This window comes from Antechinus flavipes, chromosome 5, assembly GCF_016432865.1.
Source record: "Antechinus flavipes isolate AdamAnt ecotype Samford, QLD, Australia chromosome 5, AdamAnt_v2, whole genome shotgun sequence".
In the NCBI taxonomy this organism is placed as follows: Eukaryota; Metazoa; Chordata; class Mammalia; order Dasyuromorphia; family Dasyuridae; genus Antechinus; species Antechinus flavipes.
This window is the reverse complement of record NC_067402.1, coordinates 281,722,448-281,744,288: the sequence shown is the minus strand read 5'-3', so window position 1 is coordinate 281,744,288 and position 21,841 is coordinate 281,722,448. Positions and strand designations below refer to the sequence as shown.

Here is a 21,841-nt window from a genome sequence, read left to right as displayed (position 1 = left end):
CAACAGAATGCTTATATGGCACTTTAAGGTTTGAAAAGTGTTTTACAGATATTTCATTTGATTTTCACGTGTATATGTGTCTTATGTATATAGACATATCTAGATAGATAGATATTCCCATTTTATAGATATAAAAACTGAGGCGAGCAAAAGTTAAGTGCCTTGTTAAATCACACAATTACTAAGTGTTTGAGACTATATTTGAACCTAAGTTTTCCTGTCTCCAAGATCAGCATTTTCTCCAGTTTCCCTAGTAATATTTATTACCTATCTATACATTGTAAACATTTTCTTTAAGAAAAAATAATTAGGTGGTGCTAGATGTGGAAAATACAAAACAATATCCTTCTAAAATGATATGCATTCTATTTTAGCTGATAGAAATTAATACATTACCTTTGTGGGACTTATTTCTGAATTAACTGCCAAAATATAATCAGAACACTGAGTTATTAAAGTGCCATATTAATACAAAAATAAAAGAAAATAGAGGGGAATCATATTCTATACATTAAAAGCAACTCCAATCTAACATTTAAACTAATGACTACAAAAAAAGAGAAGAGTGGCTCACAGGATAGAAAGCTAGCATCAGAACTTGGAAGCAATGAGTGCATGTTCTGTGTCTGATACAGACTACATGGGCTTTGGCAATTCTCTTCACCTTTCCATGCCTAAATCAACTCCCTAAGAGTAAATGGTGACAAAAGGTGAATTTTCTTCTATAGGAACTCTCTATACCAGTGAAATATTAGGTCCAGTCAATACCTTTTCCTCCCTTTCTGCCTCTCCTGCAAAACATGATGCCAAAAAATTGAAATTAAATGAAGAAAATTATAAAGACACTGATTGAAAAAAATGATATAAATCAATCGTCTCAGTGAAAAGGCCATAAGGACATTGAAACTCTTAGTCAACACAATCTATTTGTCAGACAGAGAGCTATAGCTGCCAAGGGCAAGAACAGTTTACACTAGTGTTGTAAAAAGGGTTACTTAAATCATACAGAGATGAATGATGGAAGATGATGAGAAGTATCACCCCATGAAACAAGAACATAGAACAGAGAAAGGGAACACTTAGTGAGAAGTCCGGCTAAACATCATCATCCAGCAGGCATATAAGGATAAAATGGAAGTAGGGAACAAACATAAAATATGGAAGAGGTCTGTAAAAAACATAAAATCTTTTCACATCAAGGACACTGAATCACCCCCATTTGAGATCTAACATGATAATTCCAGATATGCTTCTTAAAACAGCAATTTTTAAAAAGATGAAAAAAATCAGCTGGTACAGATTAAATGGATATAGAATAGTATTCTTGAAGCAAAGTAATTTTGGAGATGATGAGGGTCCAATTTTCTTTTTTTTTTTTTTTTTTTAATTTTTTATTTAATACTTACATTATATTGACACTCATTTCTGTTCCGATTTTTTTTCCCCTCCCTCCCTCCACCCCCTCCCCTAGATGGCAAGCAGTCCTTTATATGTTGGATATGTTGCAGTATATCCTAGATACAATATATGTTTGCAGAACCGAACAGTTCTCTTGATGCGTAGGGAGAATTGGATTCAGAAGGTATAAATAATCCGGGAAGAAAAACAAAAATGCAGATAGTTCACATTCGTTTCCCAGTGTTCTTTCTTTGGGTGTAGCTGCTTTTGTCCGTCATTTATCAATTGAAACTCAGGTCTCTTTGTCAAAGAAATCCACTTCCATCAAAATATGTCCTCATACAATATCGTTGTCGAAGTGTATAATGATCTCCTGGTTCTGCTCATTTCACTTAGCATCAGTTCATGTAGGTCTCTCCAAGCCTCTCTGTATTCATCCTGCTGGTCATTTCTTACAGAACAATAATATTCCATAACATTCATATACCACAATTTACCCAGCCATTCTCCAATTGATGGGCATCCATTCATTTTCCAGTTTCTAGCCACTACAAACAGGGCTGCTACAAACATTTTGGCACATACAGGTCCCTTTCCCTTCTTTAGTATTTCTTTGGGATATAAGCCAATAGAAACACTGCTGGATCAAAGGATATGCACATTTTGATAATTTTTTGGGCATAATTCCAGATTGCTCTCCAGAATGGTTGGATTCGTTCACAACTCCACCAACAATGCATTAGTGTCCCAGTTTTCCCGCATCCCCTCCAACATTCATCATTATTTTTTCCTGTCATCTTAGCCAATCTGACAGGTGTGTAGTGGTATCTCAGAGTTGTCTTAATTTGCATTTCTCTGATCAATAATGATTTGGAACACTCTTTCATATGAGTGGTAATAGTTTCAATCTCATCCTCTGAAAATTGTCTGTTCATATCCTTTGACCATTTATCAATTGGAGAATGGCTTGATTTCTTATAAATTTGAGTCAGTTCTCTATATATTTTGGAAATGAGCCTTTATCAGAACCTTTAACTGTGAAAATGTTTTCCCAGTTTGTTGCTTCCTTCTAATCTTGTTTGCATTAGTTTTATTTGTACAAAGGCTTTTTAATTTGATGTAATCGAAATTTTCTATTCTGTGATCAGTAATGGTCTCTAGTTCATCTTTGGTCACAAATTTCTTTCTCCTCCACAAGTCTGAGAGATAAACTATTCTATGTTCCTCTAATTTATTTATAATCTCGTTCTTTATGCCTAGGTCATTTTTCAAATTTTTAGTCCAATTTTCAAAGTGTCTGAAGGATACCTCACCCTTACATCAACTCCCACTTCCAACTCCACCTCAAAAACAAATATCAGGAACTACCAATACATGTGCCTACTTTCTCCATCTGTGTATCATTTTTCTTAAAATAAGAAATTTTGTAGGATGATCTACAAGTACATCAAGGGATTCTTGATATGGTTATTAGAAGTGAATGAATATGTTTTAGTAAGTTGTCGTGTTCTACAATAAATCTCATCATGTAGAGAATTTGAGATCACATTTTGCTTTTTTACTAATCAACTTTAAAAAAGCATTTGATCCAGTAGGATCAAATATTACATTGAAAACTTGTATATGTCAAAATCATGCATGATTTCTTTAAAGATATCAATGAGATAGCCTTGTTCATTGACCTTCTGATCCTTAATGTCACACAGCTCATAGAGCAGGGAGACCTTCTTACCAAAGGTATTCATCAGGATCTGGATCTCTAAAGGAGATCCAGCATAAAGTTCAAGAACAAATTACCTTTAATGATGATGAAATCCTCCAGTAGCCTCTTTCTGAATGATTCTACTGATTGCAACTAGACTGTAGAATTTTGTGATGATATCTATGACCTCTCAAAAGAGTTTTGACTAACTATACAATTAAAAACAAAGAAAAAAAGATCCATCTGTTGTTCAGATTTTGGTCTGCAGTTGAATGGTTAATCTATAAAAGTTTGCTCATCACTATCTATCTGCAGAAATGTCTATAGCTCTGTTTATATTAAGATGGATGAGAGAGATTTGAATAGAGAAATGCATAGATAGATATAGATGAATGTTAATGTAGCTAATAAGCAGAGATCCCAGATAAAGGTGACTAATGGAATATAGACTATAAAAGATGGGTAGAAAAATATGAGCAGATAAATGGAGAGAAAGATAGGAAATTAGATGAATGGATGGATAGATAGCTAAATGGATGGGTGGAAGGATAGATAGGAAAGTGGATGTATGGGTGGATGGATGGATAGATGGATGGATGGGTGGATGGGTGGATGAATGGACGGAGACAGATTCCTTGGGAAGGCACTGCAAAGAGCAATATTTCTTCCTGATCTCTTCCTGAATGATAATTAGAGAAGTAGTTGTATCAAATTTCAGAAATTTAAAAGTTTTTTTTTTTGATGATCCCAGCTTTTGCTTGAAATATACAATTTTTTTTATCATCAGTGTTTTATTTTTCTGGTGAAGTTGTATGACTAAAAAACATAAAATGCTACAATCTCCAAACAATTCAAGTTCAGGATCACTAAAATAGCAATGGAAAGGCTCACAATAGGGAGAAAAAGGCTGCAACACATTAAAAACAATTATGGCACAGAAGAAATGGAGTAAGAGGTATCTTCAAGGCAACACATGATCCAAAAACATGAGCTAATTACATGGCAAGATAAAGAAATGCTCAATGAATAACTGCTATATGATTTTGGAATTCCTCATAATGTCAGTTGAATAAAAAGAAGCCTTTCCACCTCTTCTCCTAGCATATCAGACAGACCCCTATTGTCAATTGATGGTACCATAAGTGTTAGAATCAACATGAGAGTCATAAAGAATCTTTAGATGCTCATTTTATTACAGGCACTGTGATAAGTATGGGGGAACACAAAGAACAATCAAAATTAGGTCCTGCTCTCAAGGAGCTTCCATTATTATGTTAAAAATAAGCATGAAAATAACTAGATATATGCAAGATGTAGAGAGAGTAGATAGACATTCATCTCAGAGATGAAAGCACTAAAATATGAGAATGATGGGAAGACAAGAAATAATTCTTGCATGAAGAGGAGTTTGAGAAGTTGGCTAAAGGAATCTGAGGGGACAGAGTAGGCTAGAATGGGTAAGTTGAGCTATGCAACATAGAGATAATATCTACATTAATCAAATCACAAATCTATTGGAGTATTAGAGCGTTAATTAAAAGCCTTAGAATTATAGCCTTTCCACAAGGCATTATGTTGCTCTTTTCTATTAATCCCATTATCCACCTACAATTCCATCTCTTTTTGTTAATGTGAGGCTGTCAGAGAGATCCTGATGCAGATATGGTGGATATTTTCTTGAAGACTCTTCTTACTCTTCCTTCTCATCAAAATCATTCTCAATTGCATTGTTACAACTCAATTCTTGAAATCCTGCCAACCCTCCTAATGTAATTTTCCCTTCAGCAGGAGAGAAGCTTTGGAGTACATTTCCATCCCACCCTTAAGTCTTCTTTTCGAGACCCATAGCAAAAGTCTCTACAATGAAAATAAGTCTACTAAGTTAAAAAGAAAATCATCAGAGAGCCATTTCAGGATGGGGGTAGGAAAGTGTTGGAAGGGACATAAGGTTAAGCAAAACAAGTGACATTGCAAAAATTTGGAGCGCTTATTATGAGGCATCAAGCCGTCAGATATTTCTGAACAATTCTTGAAAGAAAAATGAAAAGATACATTAAAAAGTGGAAGGGATTTTCGAGGAACACACCCTCATTTTAAATCGGGGGAATATGTGACCCATAGAACTTAACTGACCAAAGTCATAAAGTTAGTAAATATTTAAAGTGGGATTTCAACCCAAGTCTTCCTTAATTCTAAGTCAATCAATTATCCAATGCTTCTTCACAGGGAAAAAGCTCTTAGCCTTCCAACAACTGGCTCACAAAACCAAGAAAACATTTGAATTGCTGAAAACAGAGCCCATGGGATACCTGGAATCACCTCATTACTATTTTCTGACTTAGGATTATCTATTTCCAAATAGTCCTTGAAGCCCAGTGACTTGAAAATAAGATTGGTCCATCTCAGCTCATTGGCTTTTACTTAGAGCCTGTCCTGCCGGCTCCTTAGGACTGTAACTAACTTTGATGGACAAGAGCAGGTACCAGGATGCTTCAGAAGAAGCCCAGGCTTTCATTCAGCCAGCCCTGCAGTCTTTATTAGGCCTCATTCCTAAGTTTGAAAGGATTTTTTCCCCAGTGTTCTTGAAGAGGTTAAAGAGTTTTTCTATTTTTTTCCCTCCTTTTTAATCACATTAACATCACATGAGATCCTGCCATGCTGGATAATATTTAACTTTCCTGGACATTAATCAATTCCTTTCAACTTTCCCTGGCTCGATTTAGGCAGACTCAAAGTCTGTGCATACATTGCAGCCAGACAGACCTCTCAGATCCAATTAGGTCACATCTTAGAGGTCCAAAGGAACTCTCCAAAGGCCTCTTCCAGAAAGACCATATAACCTTCTATGAGAAGAAGGTCAGCAGGACACATAGGAATCATAAGATCAGAGATTTGGAGAAAAGGGATTTTTAGAAGACAAGTGAGAAAACCTATGATTTTAACAGCTGAAGATTCTGAATCTGAGAGGTTAAATTACTTTCCCAGGATGATAAAGATAGTTACTGTCTGAGTAAGGACTTGAATTCAGGTCTTCTTACTTCCAAATCCAGCATTCTAGACTCATTGTGCTACCCTCACTCCCTCAAGTGATTTGTCCAAGATCATAAAGCTAATAAGTGGTAGACTTACAGCAATGGAATAAAAAAATAAGAGGATCTGCATTCAAATCCTGATCTAGACATTAAACTGTTTCTTCATCTTCAAATAAATTCAGTATCCTCTAAGATGCCTTTCAGCTTTAAATTGATGCTCTAATGACAGTATAAACATGTGCTACTGGAGTTGGAGTTACACATGCCCATCCTAGCTTACATATATAATTTTGAATGTCAACAAAGTGCTTTCTTCACAGCGATTCTGTAAGATTGTTAATGCAAATATTATGAGAAGGTTTTTCACAAAGAACCAGAGAGGCGAGTTAATACCCAAAGCAATAAGCCTCTATTTATTTAGTTTGCTTGTTTGTTCATTCATTCATTTATTGGTTTTTTTTAAATAAACATGTGATGTCATCGGTGTAGAGAACTCTGGCAAGAAATTCCCTCAAACAATTTAAGTTAGTGCTTTACCTGCAGCTTAGATGTAAGGAAGTGTCTTGCCCAACTTGTATCTCAGAGAAAGAGATTCTGGATTCCAAAGCCAACTCTCTATCCACTAGGCTATAGCACATCTCAGTTCTTCATTATAATGTGCTTCAGTCATATGAGCCAAGGCTCAAAATCTCAAAATGAGATGCCAAAGCCAAGGGCAATAGTACTATGAAGGTGATGGCTAGGCAGGGATAAATGAGGGAAGGAAAAAGGGCAGCCATGGGAAAAAAAGGACACAGATATTAATTGATGGAGTTTGAGCATTTCCAAATTCTTGGATGTGGTGGGGTTCAACAGTGGTCCTTCAGAGTTATCATCCCTGAGTATTTAGCAAACCCCATTCCTGCTAAGTTTTGTCATTTCTTGTTTATATATTAAGATGCCTGCATCCTTTTTCTTTGTAACAAACCAGTTCAAGTTTCCTCTACTAATCAAGGTCTTTTTTGGTACCAATCCATGTTTCTCCTCAACTCAACCCAGCCCCCCAAGGATGGAGAACTCATTAGGAATAAGTAAGGGTCTAGGAAAGAGTTATTTTTTTTCATCATGGACTACTTGGCTGTCCTGTAAAGTCTGGGTATCCCCTTTTTAGAACAAAAAAGTTTACAAATGCATAAAATTAAAAATTATATTCAAATACAGTAATTAAAAAACCTATATTAAAAAATTCAGTCCAATCCTACCACTGGAAGAAACTTCAAAGGGTAGCTAGTCTAAAGCTTTCAATAACAGATGAGGAAACTGAGGTTTCATTCATATGCCCAAGGTTCTCCTGCCAGAAGAAGAATCTGAATCCAGATCACATAACTCCAGAGTCAGCAACCTTTCAGCTGTATTACACTATTTCCTACCTTATATTGAGCCCCAAATTGCTTTCCTATAATTTCTATTTCTTGCTTAACCTTCCAGATCATTGCTTTTCATATATTTGATGTTTCCCCTCTCATCCACCCTTCTTGTCTTTTCTTCTCAAGGTTATACCTCACCAATTTATTTGTTTTTTTTTAAAGGAAACATCTCACTCTTATAGAATACGGAAACCCTTTGAGCATCCTTAAGTGCTGTGGAACTCTAGGTCTAAGATTTAATTCACTTCTTGCCTTCAGTTCTTAGGATGCTACAGGACACTCTAGCCATGTCTGATCATTTCACCTCTTGTTATGTACTTTCCCTCCTTCAAGGGAGAGTAGAAAGCAAAGGGCTTGACCTACTAATTAGCAAAGTGGGGTTCTCATTTTCAGGTTCATTTGATAAGAAAGACCTTAATTTAGACAATATTGTAATATGGATAACAGCAATCTAAGGATACCTTGATTGGATTAAAAATAGAGCCTGAGAAGGCCGAAGTTCTCCCTGGCATCTCTCCACTGCCCACTACCTACTGCAGGGCTCTTTGCATTGGGAAGATATTTGAGAAATATATTCCTGAAATGAGAATTCCAAAGATTAAAGGTCAGGAGCTTAGAATAAATTCACTTCCGCAGTGTTTATTGGTTGGTTGGTTGTCTGGTTGGTTGTTCTCAAAGAAGATCAAAATGACATCATTCTGTTGGAGTCAAAGTATTTTGTTAATCAGATCAATACAATCTCGGAAGATTTTACCACAGGTCAGACACAAATTGTCCATATGAATGTTTGGAGTGGTGATGTCTCTATTTATTAAGCACTTATTGCATGCCAGGTACCATTCTAGGTGCCAAGTACAGAAAAAAAAACATCCAAAAAAGTCCCTGCTTTCAAGGTGTTTACACTCTACTGTAGAAATATAGCACATCAACAGATACATTTGTGCGTGATAATTTGAGGAGGAAGGAAATGACCATGATTTGGGGCAGCTAGATGGAGCAGTGGATAGAGCACCAGCCCTGAAGTCAGGAGGATCTGAGTTCAAATCTGGTCTCAGACAAGCACTTCCTGGCTGTATGACCCTGGGCAAGTCACTTAACCCCAATTGCCTCACCCCAAAAAATAACCTTGGGGCTTAGTAAGAGCTTCAGGTAGTAGATGACATATGATGAACTGTAACAAGAAACAAAATCGCCAAATCTGGAAGCCAGAGGGACTTAAGCAGTCATCCCCACCACTACATTTTAACTGGTAGATGTGAAGATGGAGGACATTCCAATTATAAGGACATTGAAATAGAGATGGGATGTCATATTCAGAAGCAAGTTAGTTAAGTTTGGATGGACAGTCTAATGCACTAAGGAAAATTATGGACAATTAGGATAAAAGAGTAAATTAGAGATGCATTAGCAAGAAGCTTACATTGTATAGAAGGCAAAATATGACATGCACATTAATGGAGCTCAAAGCAATATTTATAGGCATCTTGTGCTGTTGTTCTTGTCATTATTTTATTTATTCATTCATTACTTATTCATTTTTTCTTTCTTCACTCATTCATTCATTATTGATTTATTGATTTGCACTGGGTTTGTGATTTCCTGGGTAGAGAAACTCTTTATGAAGATACTCCCTCTGCCCATGCAAATAGGCATTTCTTCATAATGAATGCTTTTATTTGTATGGAATAATAATAACAGCAATAATAACAAATCATATTTGTATGGGATTGTAAGGTTTACAAAGCACTTTATCCTGTGTAATGAAAGGGCATTGTATCTCAAGTAAGAGGGCCAGGATTAACCCCCAAGATCTTTTTTTTTTTTTTTTAGTTTATTTTTTCGATAGCTTTTTTATTTACAAATTATATGTATGGGTGATTTTACAGCATTGACAATTGCCAAACCTTTTGTTCCAATTTTTCCCCTCCTTCCTCCGACCCCCTTCCCTAGATGGCAGGATGACCAATACATGTTAAATATGTTAAAGTATAAATTAGATACACAATAAGTATACATGAACAAACCGTTATTTTTCTGTACAAAAAGAATCGGACTCCGAAATATTGTACAATTAGCCTGTGAAGGAAATCCAAAATGCAGGCAGGCAAAAATATAGGGATTGGGAATTCAATATAATGGTTCTTAGTCATCTCCCAGAGTTCTTTCACTGGGCGTAGCTGGTTCAGTTCATTACTGCTCTATTGGAACTGATTTGGTTCATCTCATTGCTGAAGAGGGTCACGTCCATCAGAATTGATCATCATATAATATTGTTGTTGAAGTATATAAGAATCTCCTGGCCCTGCTCGTTTCACTCAGCATTAGTTCATGTAAGTCTCTCCAGGCCTTTCTGAAATCATCCTGTTGGTCATTTCTTACTGAGCAATAATATTCCATAGTATTCATATACCACAATTTATTCAGCCATTCTCCAATTGATGGGCATCTATTCAGTTTCCAGTTTCTGGCCACTACAAAGAGGGCTGCCACAAACATTCATGCACATACAGGTCCCTTTCCCTTCTTTATGATCTCTTGGGGTATAAGCCCAGTAGTAACACTATTGGACCAAAGGTTTGATAACTTTTTGAGCATAGTTCCAAATTGCTCTCCAGAATGTAAACCCCCTGAGATCTTATATTTACTAGTGGCTTGACCTTGGGCAATCATTTAAGATCTCTAGTCTTAAGTTTCCTCACTTGTAAAAAGAGAGGATTGGATTAAATGATCCCCAAAGTACTTTCACCTTTCAAATCTATGCCCATATTTTCTTATAACTTCTACCTTCTTGTGTCAATTTGTTCCACAATAAGGGAATGGGGAATGACTCAGGTTCTTTCGTATCGAATCTAAGATTGACCATATTTGTAGAAAATGCTTTGCAAACTTATTCTATTCTTATAGATAGGGCTAATGAAAGTGGCAAAGGTCATCTCTTTCCCTAAGTTCTCACCGGTTCTAAAATTAAAGTTCTAAAAACTGCTGAACATGTTTAAGTTTCCTCACCTTTATAATAGGGATATAATGTCATTGTACCCGCCTTCCAGGGTCTATAGGATTGTAGGATTGGGTGAAAAGGGGTCTTAAGGAGCATCCAGTCCAACCCCTTCATTTTAAAGATGAGGAAACTGAGGCACAATGAGACAAAGTACCTTGTCCCAAATCAAAAAGTTGTTAAGTGTCTAGATTTCATCTCAAGTCTTCCTGACTCCACTAAGTATCCAGAAAAATTCATTTGAGACCTCTCGGAATTTGCCAAGAATACCATTGCAGCTTCCTCCTCCATGGACCTCTGGTCCATTTTCTCAGATTCTATCACTTCTTAATAATATTTTCTTTCCTAATTAGCACAAGATTCTATCCCTTATTATGAAATAAGTTTCAGGCTGGAGTCTATCCTCTTGTTTTCCTCACCACAAACACAGGATTTTAAACACAGTTGGAACAAAGATATCCTAGGCAGGAACAGAGTTCTTATCCCCCATTGCCCCAGCCCTTGAAGTTCAGAGAGTCCCACCTGCCAGGTTGGTCTGTCCTCCCAGTTGGTATACATGTCTCTTAGTTAGGGGAAACCAAGGTTGTGGAGGGCGGCTGCAGAGCCTCCTCCGCCTGCTGCCTCAGCACTTGGCAAGTACCCATCAATCCAGCAGAGACGTGATCCCGGCTGTCTGTCAGTGACATTCTGCCTGTGTATAATTATTTTAATGGATGCTGTCCAATCTCTATGAGCCCTGACTGGGAAGTGTCCCCAGGAGACATTTTTGTTCCTTCTCCTATTTAGAAGTCACAAGAGAAAATCCTCATATATATATATATATATATATATATATATATAGTGCCCATTTCTTTTCCAAAATAAACACCATGACATTCCCTGAAGATCATAGGATCACAGATTTAGGTTTGGAGGAGACCTTACAAGCCATCCAGTCTACACACACATAACCATTTTATAAATGAAGCCCAAGAAGTTTAAGATATTTATACAAAGTCATCCTGCTAATGAGTATCTAACACAGGATTTGAACCCCTCTAGATGACTCCAAGTCCAACATTCTACCATGCTGTCCCTCAAAGAGATGAGAAGTGATTACATTATCTGCTTTTTCCCGAGCACTCATCAAGAGCTTCCTTGCCACTCTTCCCAAAAGGAAAAGATGAAGGAGGAAAGGAAGGAAGGAGGGAGGAAGAAAGGAAGGAAAGAAGAAAGGAAGGAGGAAAGAAGGGAGGAAGAGAAGGAAGGAAGAAAGGAAGGAAGGAAAGAAGGAAGAAAGAAAGGAAAGAAGGAAGGAAGGAAGGAAGGAAGGAAGGAAGGAAGGAAGGAAGGAAGGAAGGAAGGAAGGAAGACAGTAATAAGTATAAATTAGATTGCCTTTGTCCAATATGTTTCTAATCAATCTTCCTGGCCTTTTTTTTTCCAATTTGTCAGCCCTTTTCAGACCAGTCACTTCCCCATATTCAGCATCCCATTACTTACCTCTAGTTACTCTTTTATTCCATCTCTCATTATTGGAATTCATTCCTTTAGTCTTTACAAAACATTTTTAAACACTCATTACGTGCTTTGCTTTAGGGACAAAGAGAAAAATTAAACAGTTCTCATGTCAGCTTCTTCCATGATGACTTGCACATAATCAGCATATAATAAGCATCAATTGAATTGTGTGTCCATTGGCATCCAGGACCCCTTAAGCTAGAAATCTCACCAGTCAACTCAGCTGTCATTCAGCACTGGTCAGAATGAGAAGTGTGTTTTGGGAATAGGAATCCCTGATGGCTTTCTCTACAGTAGGGATTTTGATTTCTAGAATAAACACTGAAGATTTATCTATTATTTATGTCATTCTTGAATCAGTGCAGCAGAGTTTAGTGGCTAGAGGGCCAACTTCAAAGCCAGGATGATCTGGGTTCAAGTCTTATTTCTAACCCATGACCCTGGTAAGTCACATTATATCTCACACGCACACACACATACATACACGCACACAACTCCCCAAGGCTATAAATTGCAGAGAAGGTATCAGTTTACATTGGTAGGGAGAAATTTCTCACCAGGGAGTTCCCTGTACATGTGAAATCTTGAGTCCAGCAGCTGTTACTGTCCCTTACCCCCTAGAGAGGACTTGTGGTGACTTCAGATTGAAGTTATGAACTAAATAGGACACTTATAAGCAAAATAGGACAAATTCTAGTGAACAGAAGTAGGGAAGTTGTTGTCATCAAGTACTTTGGATGAGTGAACTTCTTCGTATGGGCCCTGAAATCTGACTCTCCAATTCCTACAAAGGAAGGCAAATGGGAGATGCATCAGTTCCTAACCTCTGAACAAAAGAAGCATGCAAATTCTCCTCAAGAGATAAATGATTTCCCAGGACTGCATTCAGGGAGATTTAATTCTACAATTCTTGATGTCAAGGATTTAAGATAATATAATGGACAGTAGTCCATTGGACAGTCCAAAGCTCATTTCACTATATATATTTGGATTAACAAATATAGTGAAATGAGCTTTGGACTATCAGCCAAGAGATCCTGGGTTTAAGCCTTGAACCTTAGGACAATGCTGGGTGGCTATGACAATCCCCTAGACCTCTCAAAGCCTCAGCTTCCCCACTGGCAAACTAGGTTAAATAATACTTACAGTACCTCTCTCTAATGGTTATTGTGAGGAAAACACTGTAAATTTCACATGATCTTTGCAATGGGACCTGAACTTGTAATAATTATGATGAGTCAGATAGTCCACACACACACACACACACACACACACACACGTGTGTGTGTGTGTGTGTGTGTGTGTGTGTGTGTGTGTGTGTAATAAAGACTTACTATATTCAATGTGCATCCATTCTGAGCTTGGTACTATCCAATGAGGAACTTAAGAAAGGGATAAATGATAATGGACCTGGCTAGGATCTTGGGTGGGCTTCTTAACCTCATTGGACCTCAGGTTTCTGATCAGTAAAATAAGGGAAATTGGACTAGAGGGTCTCCTAGATCTCTTTCAGGTCTTCTCCTGTGGTCCAGTGCTTATCCAATTCTAAATCTATGAGGCTAGGTATCAGTGCAGGGAAATGAGTTCCAAGGTCTCTAGAGTAGAAGGAAATGTATATAGTAAGGAGTGCTGATTTGGTGCCAGAAAGGCTGGCTAATTATGTAGTTTTCAGAAAATAACTTTACAGGGGAGCACACTTTGTTCCCCTGTGAAAGGAGAGGATTTAAGTGGATGATCCCTGAGTTTCCTTTTACCACAAATATTCTGGGATTTAGGGTGTTTTATGGGATTAAGAACTTACTTATTCAAACTTCTTCCCTCCTTCCTCTCCTAGTTTTTCTTGCCCATATCTCCCAAATTCTCCTCTCTAGAAGTCAACAAATCCTGCCCCTTATAGAGCTACCCAGAAGCACATAGAGGGTAAGGCTCTTAGACAAATTGGTGAATTGTGATTTCCCAGAAAATACAGAATTTGTTTTTCATGATTAGTATTTCTCATTCAAACTTTAACAGCTATTACTAAAAGTCACCTTGATGATAAAACATCATTCTGCATTAATTTATTTTATATGCATAAGTGTTTGTAATTTGTTCATTGTGGAAAGCTTGCTTTGCCCCCTTTATCTTAAAAAAAATCCCTAAGAATCATATCATGCATAAATTGTATCTTATCAACCCTCATTATGTGAACATAGAACTGCTCCACTTTTTTTTTTCTATTCACATTGCTTAACACAGTACTTTACACATAAGTGCTTAATCCATGTTTGTTTATGTATTTCGCTCATTCATTCATTTGTTATGGGGAAGACCTGACCTAAGATTTTCCTAACTTCAAGGCTCCCTCTTTATTCACTATCCATGATTGTCACTACTTATATTTAAATGATTAATTTCAATGTATAATATATCACCATAATTCAATCAGTCATTCCCTCAAAGTCTTCAACAAGTTTGTCTATTCATTTAGTCACTTTCCCTCTTATATAATCACAGTTTATATATATTCTTTTCTTCCAGATCTGTTTTTTTTTTTTTGCTTTGCATTATTTTGTCTTTTCAGATTTCCCTGTATGCTTCCAACCTTCTAGTTTTAATTGCATGACAGTTTTTGATTATGTTAATATGCTACCTTTCTTTGTTAGTCTGTAGCATCTTATCTTGCTGGTCAACTAGATAGTTTTCAGATTTTTCCATTATAATATGACATATATGCTCACCTAGAAAATATATTTGCACCCTTCTTATATGATTGGTCCAAAATGATCCATTGACTGAAAGCATCTCATTATCACTCTGTCTCAGTGTCTGTACAGTACCATGATGTTCCTTTTACCTAGAAGGCTCTCCCTTACCTATTGTTTCTATCCAAATAATAAAAATAACAATGAACTAGTATTATATAGCCCTTTAAAGCTTGCAAAATGTTTGATAAATATCCTATTTATTGTCACTACACTGAAAGGTAGGTACTACTATTGTCCCCGTTTTACCAATATAAAAACTGAGTGACACAGAGTTGAAGTTATTTACCCAAGGTCTAAGAGTCCTATATATCTTTAAAAGTCCAACGCAAATCCCACCTTCTCTTCTATGAAACCCAAGTTCTTTGCGTTCCAACTTTCCTCTGCAGATTTTACTGCCTATATAATCTATATTACTGAAATCCTCATTACTGGTAAATCTCTGATTTCACTGGTGTGGATAGCACTACACAAGGAGCTCTCCTGGCCACTGCAGATTGGCCCTTTCTCTTCAACTTATCACCTGGATCATTGAAAGGTTAAATAAATTATCTAGAGTGATATAACCAGTTTCAGAAGTGTATTTGAATCGAAGATGTCCTGATACTAAGGCCAGCTCTCTCTTGACTACACTCTTTGGTGTCTCTCTACCATGATTTATTTTAAGTTCCTATCTTGTCTTCCTAGCTAGAGGGAAAGCTTCTTTGAGAGGAGGAATCATGTCTTCTACCTCATTGCATTCATAGAATTCACAAAAATGTCAAATAAGCAATCAATATTCCTTAGTTAATGAAAAGGGACAAATAATGGTTGGGGTGTATGAGGATACCAACAACAACATGACTTTTTTTTTTAATCTTCCCACCTCCAGGTGATCCATTGGAACTCCCCAAAGAAACTCCGTGTAAAGAACAAACATGTTGAGTTCTTCCGAAACCTGTACCTGACATTTCTGGAGTATGATGGGAATTTGCTGAGGCGGGAGCTATTTGGCTGTCCCAGTGAGGCTGATGTCAACAGTGAAAACGTAAGTGGGGCTGGCTAAGATCATTTTCCTTCCCAATCAACTTCCCAAGTTGAAACAAAAATGAATTTGGCTCTATGTTTAAGAAAAAGAAAAAGTAAAAGAAAAGAAAAAAACTTTCTGATTACTGCCCTTATCCCAAAGTAAAATGAGATGCCTTGGGAGGAAGCAGAATCCTCTCTTCTCAAAAGTCTTCAAGAAAATATGGAACGACTCCTTGTCAGGTTATGTAGGACAGGATCAGGTGTCCAGTGGAGCAGATGACTTCGGAGGTTCCCTCTAGCACCAACAATCAAAGAAGTTATGAGAAGTCAGATTTGATATTAAATTTAAAAGGTAATAACAAAATGGCTCAAATTGTTTGCATCCCTTTCTGCCTTTTTTCCTCTTCTTTGCATTTTTAATCAACTATTTTGTTAATGCTCTTTTTGTGTATCTAAAACTGCCCTCCAGTATCTTTGGTAAGAAACCCAGATGGGGTCATGAAGAGTTGGACACAGTTGAAATGACTGAACAATTCAAGACAGAAATATAGACAGACAGATAGCTGGCTTTTCTCCATTTTTTTATTTATTAACACTAGTAGCATAGCAATAGATGGCACTAAAACATTTATAAGAGAGGAAAAGCAGGTGCATTGCAATGCCAAATGCCAAATGAAATCATTTTGGCTTAGGTGATATTTAGGGTAGAGTGAGATAATGAAGATAATAGGATGTGTACCAACATGACAGAGGTTTAAGAAATGCTTGTGGCTGATTTGCTTCCTGAACAATGAAAATAAGTTGAGCAGATTTCAGTGAGGTTACAGGATCAAACAATTCTGCATCTTGCTTAGTCCAACCCCTTTCTTGTGATGAAGATGAACAGGATCTCAGAGAAATGGAATAACTTTCTCATAGTCACACAGAAAATCAGGGGCAGATCCAAGGATAGTAATTGAGTCATCAGATTTCTCATTTGGGACCATTTTCACAAGCCTTAGCATGTGAAGAAAACTCAAGGCTATCTCCACACATGTTACAGAACTGATCCGCTGACCACTGTCAAGCAAACTCCTTTGATGATTTTTCCTTAGGATAAAAGAAGGAAATAATGTTGTCTCCCTTGGCCAAATGGCCAGCCTTGTGGCAACATTGAAGTCTTTCTGTTTGGAAGTTCTAGAGTTTATCAAAACCCCATAAAGATGGTTGTTGTGTGCTGGTAATGAAGAGGAAGTAAGCAACAAGACAGAGAGAAAAAACAAATAGCTTAAATAAAAAGCAAGTGGTTCAAATAGTCATCTAAGGTGGTAATCAAAAAATATATAGATGCTAGGCTTTTTTGTTTCTTTTTTAATTTTAATAGTATTCTATTTTTCTAAATACATACAGAGTTTTCAGCATTCATCTTTGCAAAACCTTGTATTCCAAATTTTTCTCCCTTTCTCCCTAACTTCTTCCTCCCCAATACAGCAAACAATTCAATATAGATTGAGCATGTGTAATTCTCATAAACATATTTCCATATCCGTAATGTTTATGCTAGATTTTTAAAAGACCTTACCAGCATCAACAAATCCAAAAGACTGAGCAGGAAGTATAGGATCATAAAATTTAGAACTAGGAAGGGCCTTAAACATCATTTAGCCCAATGGTGTCAAACCCAAATAGAAATAGAGGCTATTAAACTATAAGAATCCCTGCAGGCTACATATTGACCTAGAAAACTATCCATGTTTATACATTTCTTTTTTTTTAGTCATACATCCACACATTAAAATCAGATAAAAATTACATTTTAATATAGTTCAGGTCATGCTCAGGAATGTTGTGGACCACGTGGGGTTCATGTTTTTGACTCCTCTGATCCAGACTAACCCCTCCATTTGTCAGAGGAAGTGCTGAGAGATAAAAATGCCTGGCCTAAGGTCACTCAGCTCATAAGTGATATCACACAGGGTATCATTGGGAGAGCCAAGAAACAGACGTTAGATCAGTGGCCCACTGTGCACGAGTACAGCCAATCAGTGAACACATGGTGTGGCAATTAAAGGTTTGAGAAAAATCATTTCTGGGTAATTTAATCATTTTATTAATAAGGACAGCATATTTATAAATAAAATGATGGTCATTTGGCATTTCTCTTAGGCCAAAGACAATCATGGCGGGCAGACTTGGGGCTTATATGTTCTTTTGGAAGAGGAATGGAAATCCAAGTTAACAATTAATAAGAGATTACAATGAGGGGCTGAGAGGGACATCATATCATCCTTGGACAAAGAAACTATCTCTATATCCAGACCACCCCCAGTCTTGGACATTCTAGTCAAAGAATTTATGTCCCACTCAAACTTGTGCAGAACACAGTGGCCATTCCATCTAGGTGGGGTCTTGAGCAAGAAAGTCCAAACTTATTATCATCAGTGTCCTTCGAGAGATTGAACTTTTTAGAATTAGAGCTTTAGAAAAGAGGGGGAACTCCAAATATCCCCAAATTGCTAGTCATTAACAGTCATTTTCATCAATAGCAAGGTGTTGGTGGCTGACATGACCTCACTCAGCATTTCTGCTCAAGGCAGATGTCTTTGATGGTGAGGGGGTGCTAGCCCTGCCCCATCCTCCCTCAACTACATAGTAATGTCTGTGAACTCAGGATCCAGGAACCAAAATCATCCATCTGTCAGCACTGGCACATGACCATGAAATTCCTCTAGTTGACCAATGATGACCATCATGAAGCTGACCCTTACTAATGCACATGTGACTAATGAGCCTTTGCCACCCATTACTCTGGTCATTATAAAGGTTTCTGGAGCTCCTGTCCACTGCAGGGATTACCCACTGATCCCTTCTTAGAGTCTATTTTTCAGGAATACTGGGGAATAAGAAAAAGTGTGATTGCCCAAGTACTATTAGGCTTCAAAGCCTTTTAGATTCTGCAAAGCTCTTCCAGGTTTCATGAAAACATTGTGTTCCTTTGATTTTGCTTAGTTCCCTCTCCCCAATCAGTGTTTATCATCATCGGCCAGCTCTTAGTGTTCATTGGACCATTTTTCAAAAGCTAAATGAAGACTTTTCAGCATGACTTTTTCAACAGGAGAGCCTCAGATAAAAAGCCTGGTCATCTCAAGTCATTAGTTCATCTTTCATTTATGTCAGTAAGTGACTAAAATTCACTCGGCATCCTGCAGAGGAGCAGGGCTCATTGCCGAAGCAGGACTGGCCTGATCAGGGATTCCAAAGCCCTGCACCCAAATTCAGGGTCTTCTGCTTATGCCCTCTGTGATAGTGAGCAAATTACTTCCTTTTTGTGTGCCTCAGTTTCCTTTTTTTAAAGCAGAGTTAATAAGTCTTGTCCTGGCTATATCATAGAATTTGGAAGGTTGTTGAAATCCTACTCATCCATAAACCAGTTCAAATGCTACCTCCTCCCTGAAGTCTTCCCTTCTGACCCTCATCTAAAATGATCTATCTTTCCTTACACCCCTACGTACTGCTTTGTTTTTTCCTCTCTCTTACTCAGTTTCTATTGTCATGCCATAGTGCAGAAAGATCTGGATTTGGAGTATTCAGGCTCTGAGCTCAAGGTTCACCTCTAACATATAATGACGGAGTCACCGTGGATAAGTCAATTAACATCTCAGTGCCCCTAGATCAGTTCTTTAAGACTTTAAGTTACAATTCTGCATGGTTAAAGGGCATTCACTACTATATATGAGAAGAAGCATGCCATAGTGGATAGAAAACTGTCCTTGGATTCTGGAAGTATGAACTTAAATCCAGGTTCTGACAGATAGAGGCAGCTGGGTGGCCCAGTAAATAATGCCAAACTTGGAGTCAAGATCTGAGTTCAAATCCAGTCACAGAAAGGCAGAAGGGAGACTCACTGATCTGTTTCCTCATCTGTAAAATGAGGATAATAATGGCTCCTATGTTGAAAAATAAAACGAGGTATTTGTAAAGCACTTTGCAAACTTTCAAATGCTATATAAAATATCATCATCATCATCAGTAATATACTGGCTGTATGACCCCAAATAATTCTCTTAATCTTTCAAAGTCTCACTTTCCTCTTCTGTAAAGAGGGAATGAGAGTCAACAAACAGAAACCAAGATCTGAGTCAGAAATACCTCTGATGTATGTTGAATGACTCTGGACAAGTCATTTGCCTCTTGTGTGCCAGTCATTTTCAGTCTTCACGACTCCATTTGGGGTTTTCTTGGCAGAGATATTGGAATGGTTTGCCATTTTTATCTCTACCTCCTTTTACATATGGGGAAACTGAAGCAAATAGGGCTAAGTGTCACCCAGGCCCAGGATCACCCACTAGTAAGCGTCTGAAGCCTGATTTGAACTCAGGAGCTTCCTAACTTCAAGCTCAGCTAGCTCTCTATCCACTGTGCCATCTAACTGCCATTTAACCTCTTAGGCAATTCTTTAAGAATGTAGACGTGGACAGTGTTCTGTTTTGTTCTGTTTTCCTTTTCTGTTTTTTGTTTTTCTATTTTTTAAATAATAATAATAATAAAGAGAAAATAATAATATGGAGGGGAAGAAGAATGCAAAGATGGAGGATGAGAAACAGATGAATTCTAAAATTATGTTCCTTCTAACTAGTACCCCAACCCAACTCTAGGTCACTCACTAGGTACTCCCTACACTAATAATATCACATAGATGATTAAATATGTGTGTTGAACCAGAGAACTGTGGAAGGAAAAGGACGATCTACTATAGGAATATAGAAGGTCAGGGTAGCCAGCTGATGCTATAATGCTTAGAATGCCAGCCTTAGAGGCCAAAGATTTTAAGTTCAAATCTAGCCTCAGGCACTTCCTTGCTGTGGCAAGTTACTGGGCAAGTTACTGAACCATTCATCTGTGAATAACCATTCCAGTATCTTTGCGAAGAAAATCCCAAATGGGGCAATGAAGAGTCATTCGTGACTGAAAAAATGACTGAACACACATGATGCTAAGCACCAATCATTGCATTTATGTGTATTAGGCCGTTATTCCCATTTGCTGGATTGTCAAAACATAAGATTTATAACTGGAAGGAATCTGAAAGCCTCATTAATCAAGCTCCATTATTTCACAATTGGAACAAACAAAAAACCCCGGTCCCCGAAGAATTGAAATTACTTTTCCAAAGCCACCCAAAGCATAGAGGGAAAAAGAACTGAGTTTGCAGTTTGAGGATTTAGTTTGAATGTCAGCTCAGCTATTTCATACAGTGTTTCTTTGGACAGATCACTCCGCAGTGCATTTTGGTCTTCCTTATTTGTAAAATATATGTCACTTAATATCTCTAGATATTATTGATTGGATTCCATGATCCAGAAGGTCCCTCCGTGTTCTAGATTTCTGAAGGTGGCAAAGCTAAACCCAAGACTTGTATTCCCAAGATGAAGCTCTTGTCCCCTCCCGCATCCAGCTTCTCATCTCTCCCATGCTGTATGTCTTTAATATCCCCCGTGCACTAAAAACCTGGGAAGAGAAGACTCGCTCACATGTTACCTGATTAGTAGTGGGGCCAGAGATGGTGTTTGTAAAACATCGCCTTTATGGGGTAGCATCTCCTAGGGAAGTGAGCCACCTGGTCCTTTGCAGAGTGTCAAGTGTCATCTGGCTACACAAGCTAAGGGAAAAGGGGAGCATCTTGGAACCCACCCAACCCCGGATGCTCCCAGCTTGCGGGAAGAAGTCATTACAGCTGCTACGACTGCACAGATGGTGGCGATTTTCAAAGAAAGACAATTAGGGCCACAGCTTATTGGGTCTGGGAGGCAAAGTGGTAGCTGTGCATGTAGGGGAAGGACAGCTGCTCTTGCAGCACCGTCTTTCATATACTTGGAATGAACACAGAGATATGTAGTGATGGGAGAGGTACGTCATTATTCCCATGTCATTTCTTCTTTTATTCCTTAAATAACAAAGGGAAAGGTCCTTGAAGGTTTAGATTCTTGTCTGAGTTTTAACATCAACTCATTCTGTGTCCTTGAAAAGTCATCTCATCCTTATGATCCTTGATGTCCCCATTTGTAAAATGAGGGTGT

The 21,841-nt window shown here is 37.7% G+C and overlaps 1 protein-coding gene across 1 annotated transcript in view; it reads left to right on the top strand.

The window, feature by feature from the left end:
* LARGE1 (LARGE xylosyl- and glucuronyltransferase 1) overlaps nt 1-21,841 on the top strand; it is a 586,713-nt gene that overhangs the window by 511,807 nt on the left and 53,065 nt on the right. The window contains exon 10 of the mRNA XM_051961549.1: nt 15,649-15,804. Within this exon, the coding sequence (XP_051817509.1) occupies nt 15,649-15,804 (156 nt within the window). The remainder of the gene's footprint in view (nt 1-15,648; nt 15,805-21,841) is intronic.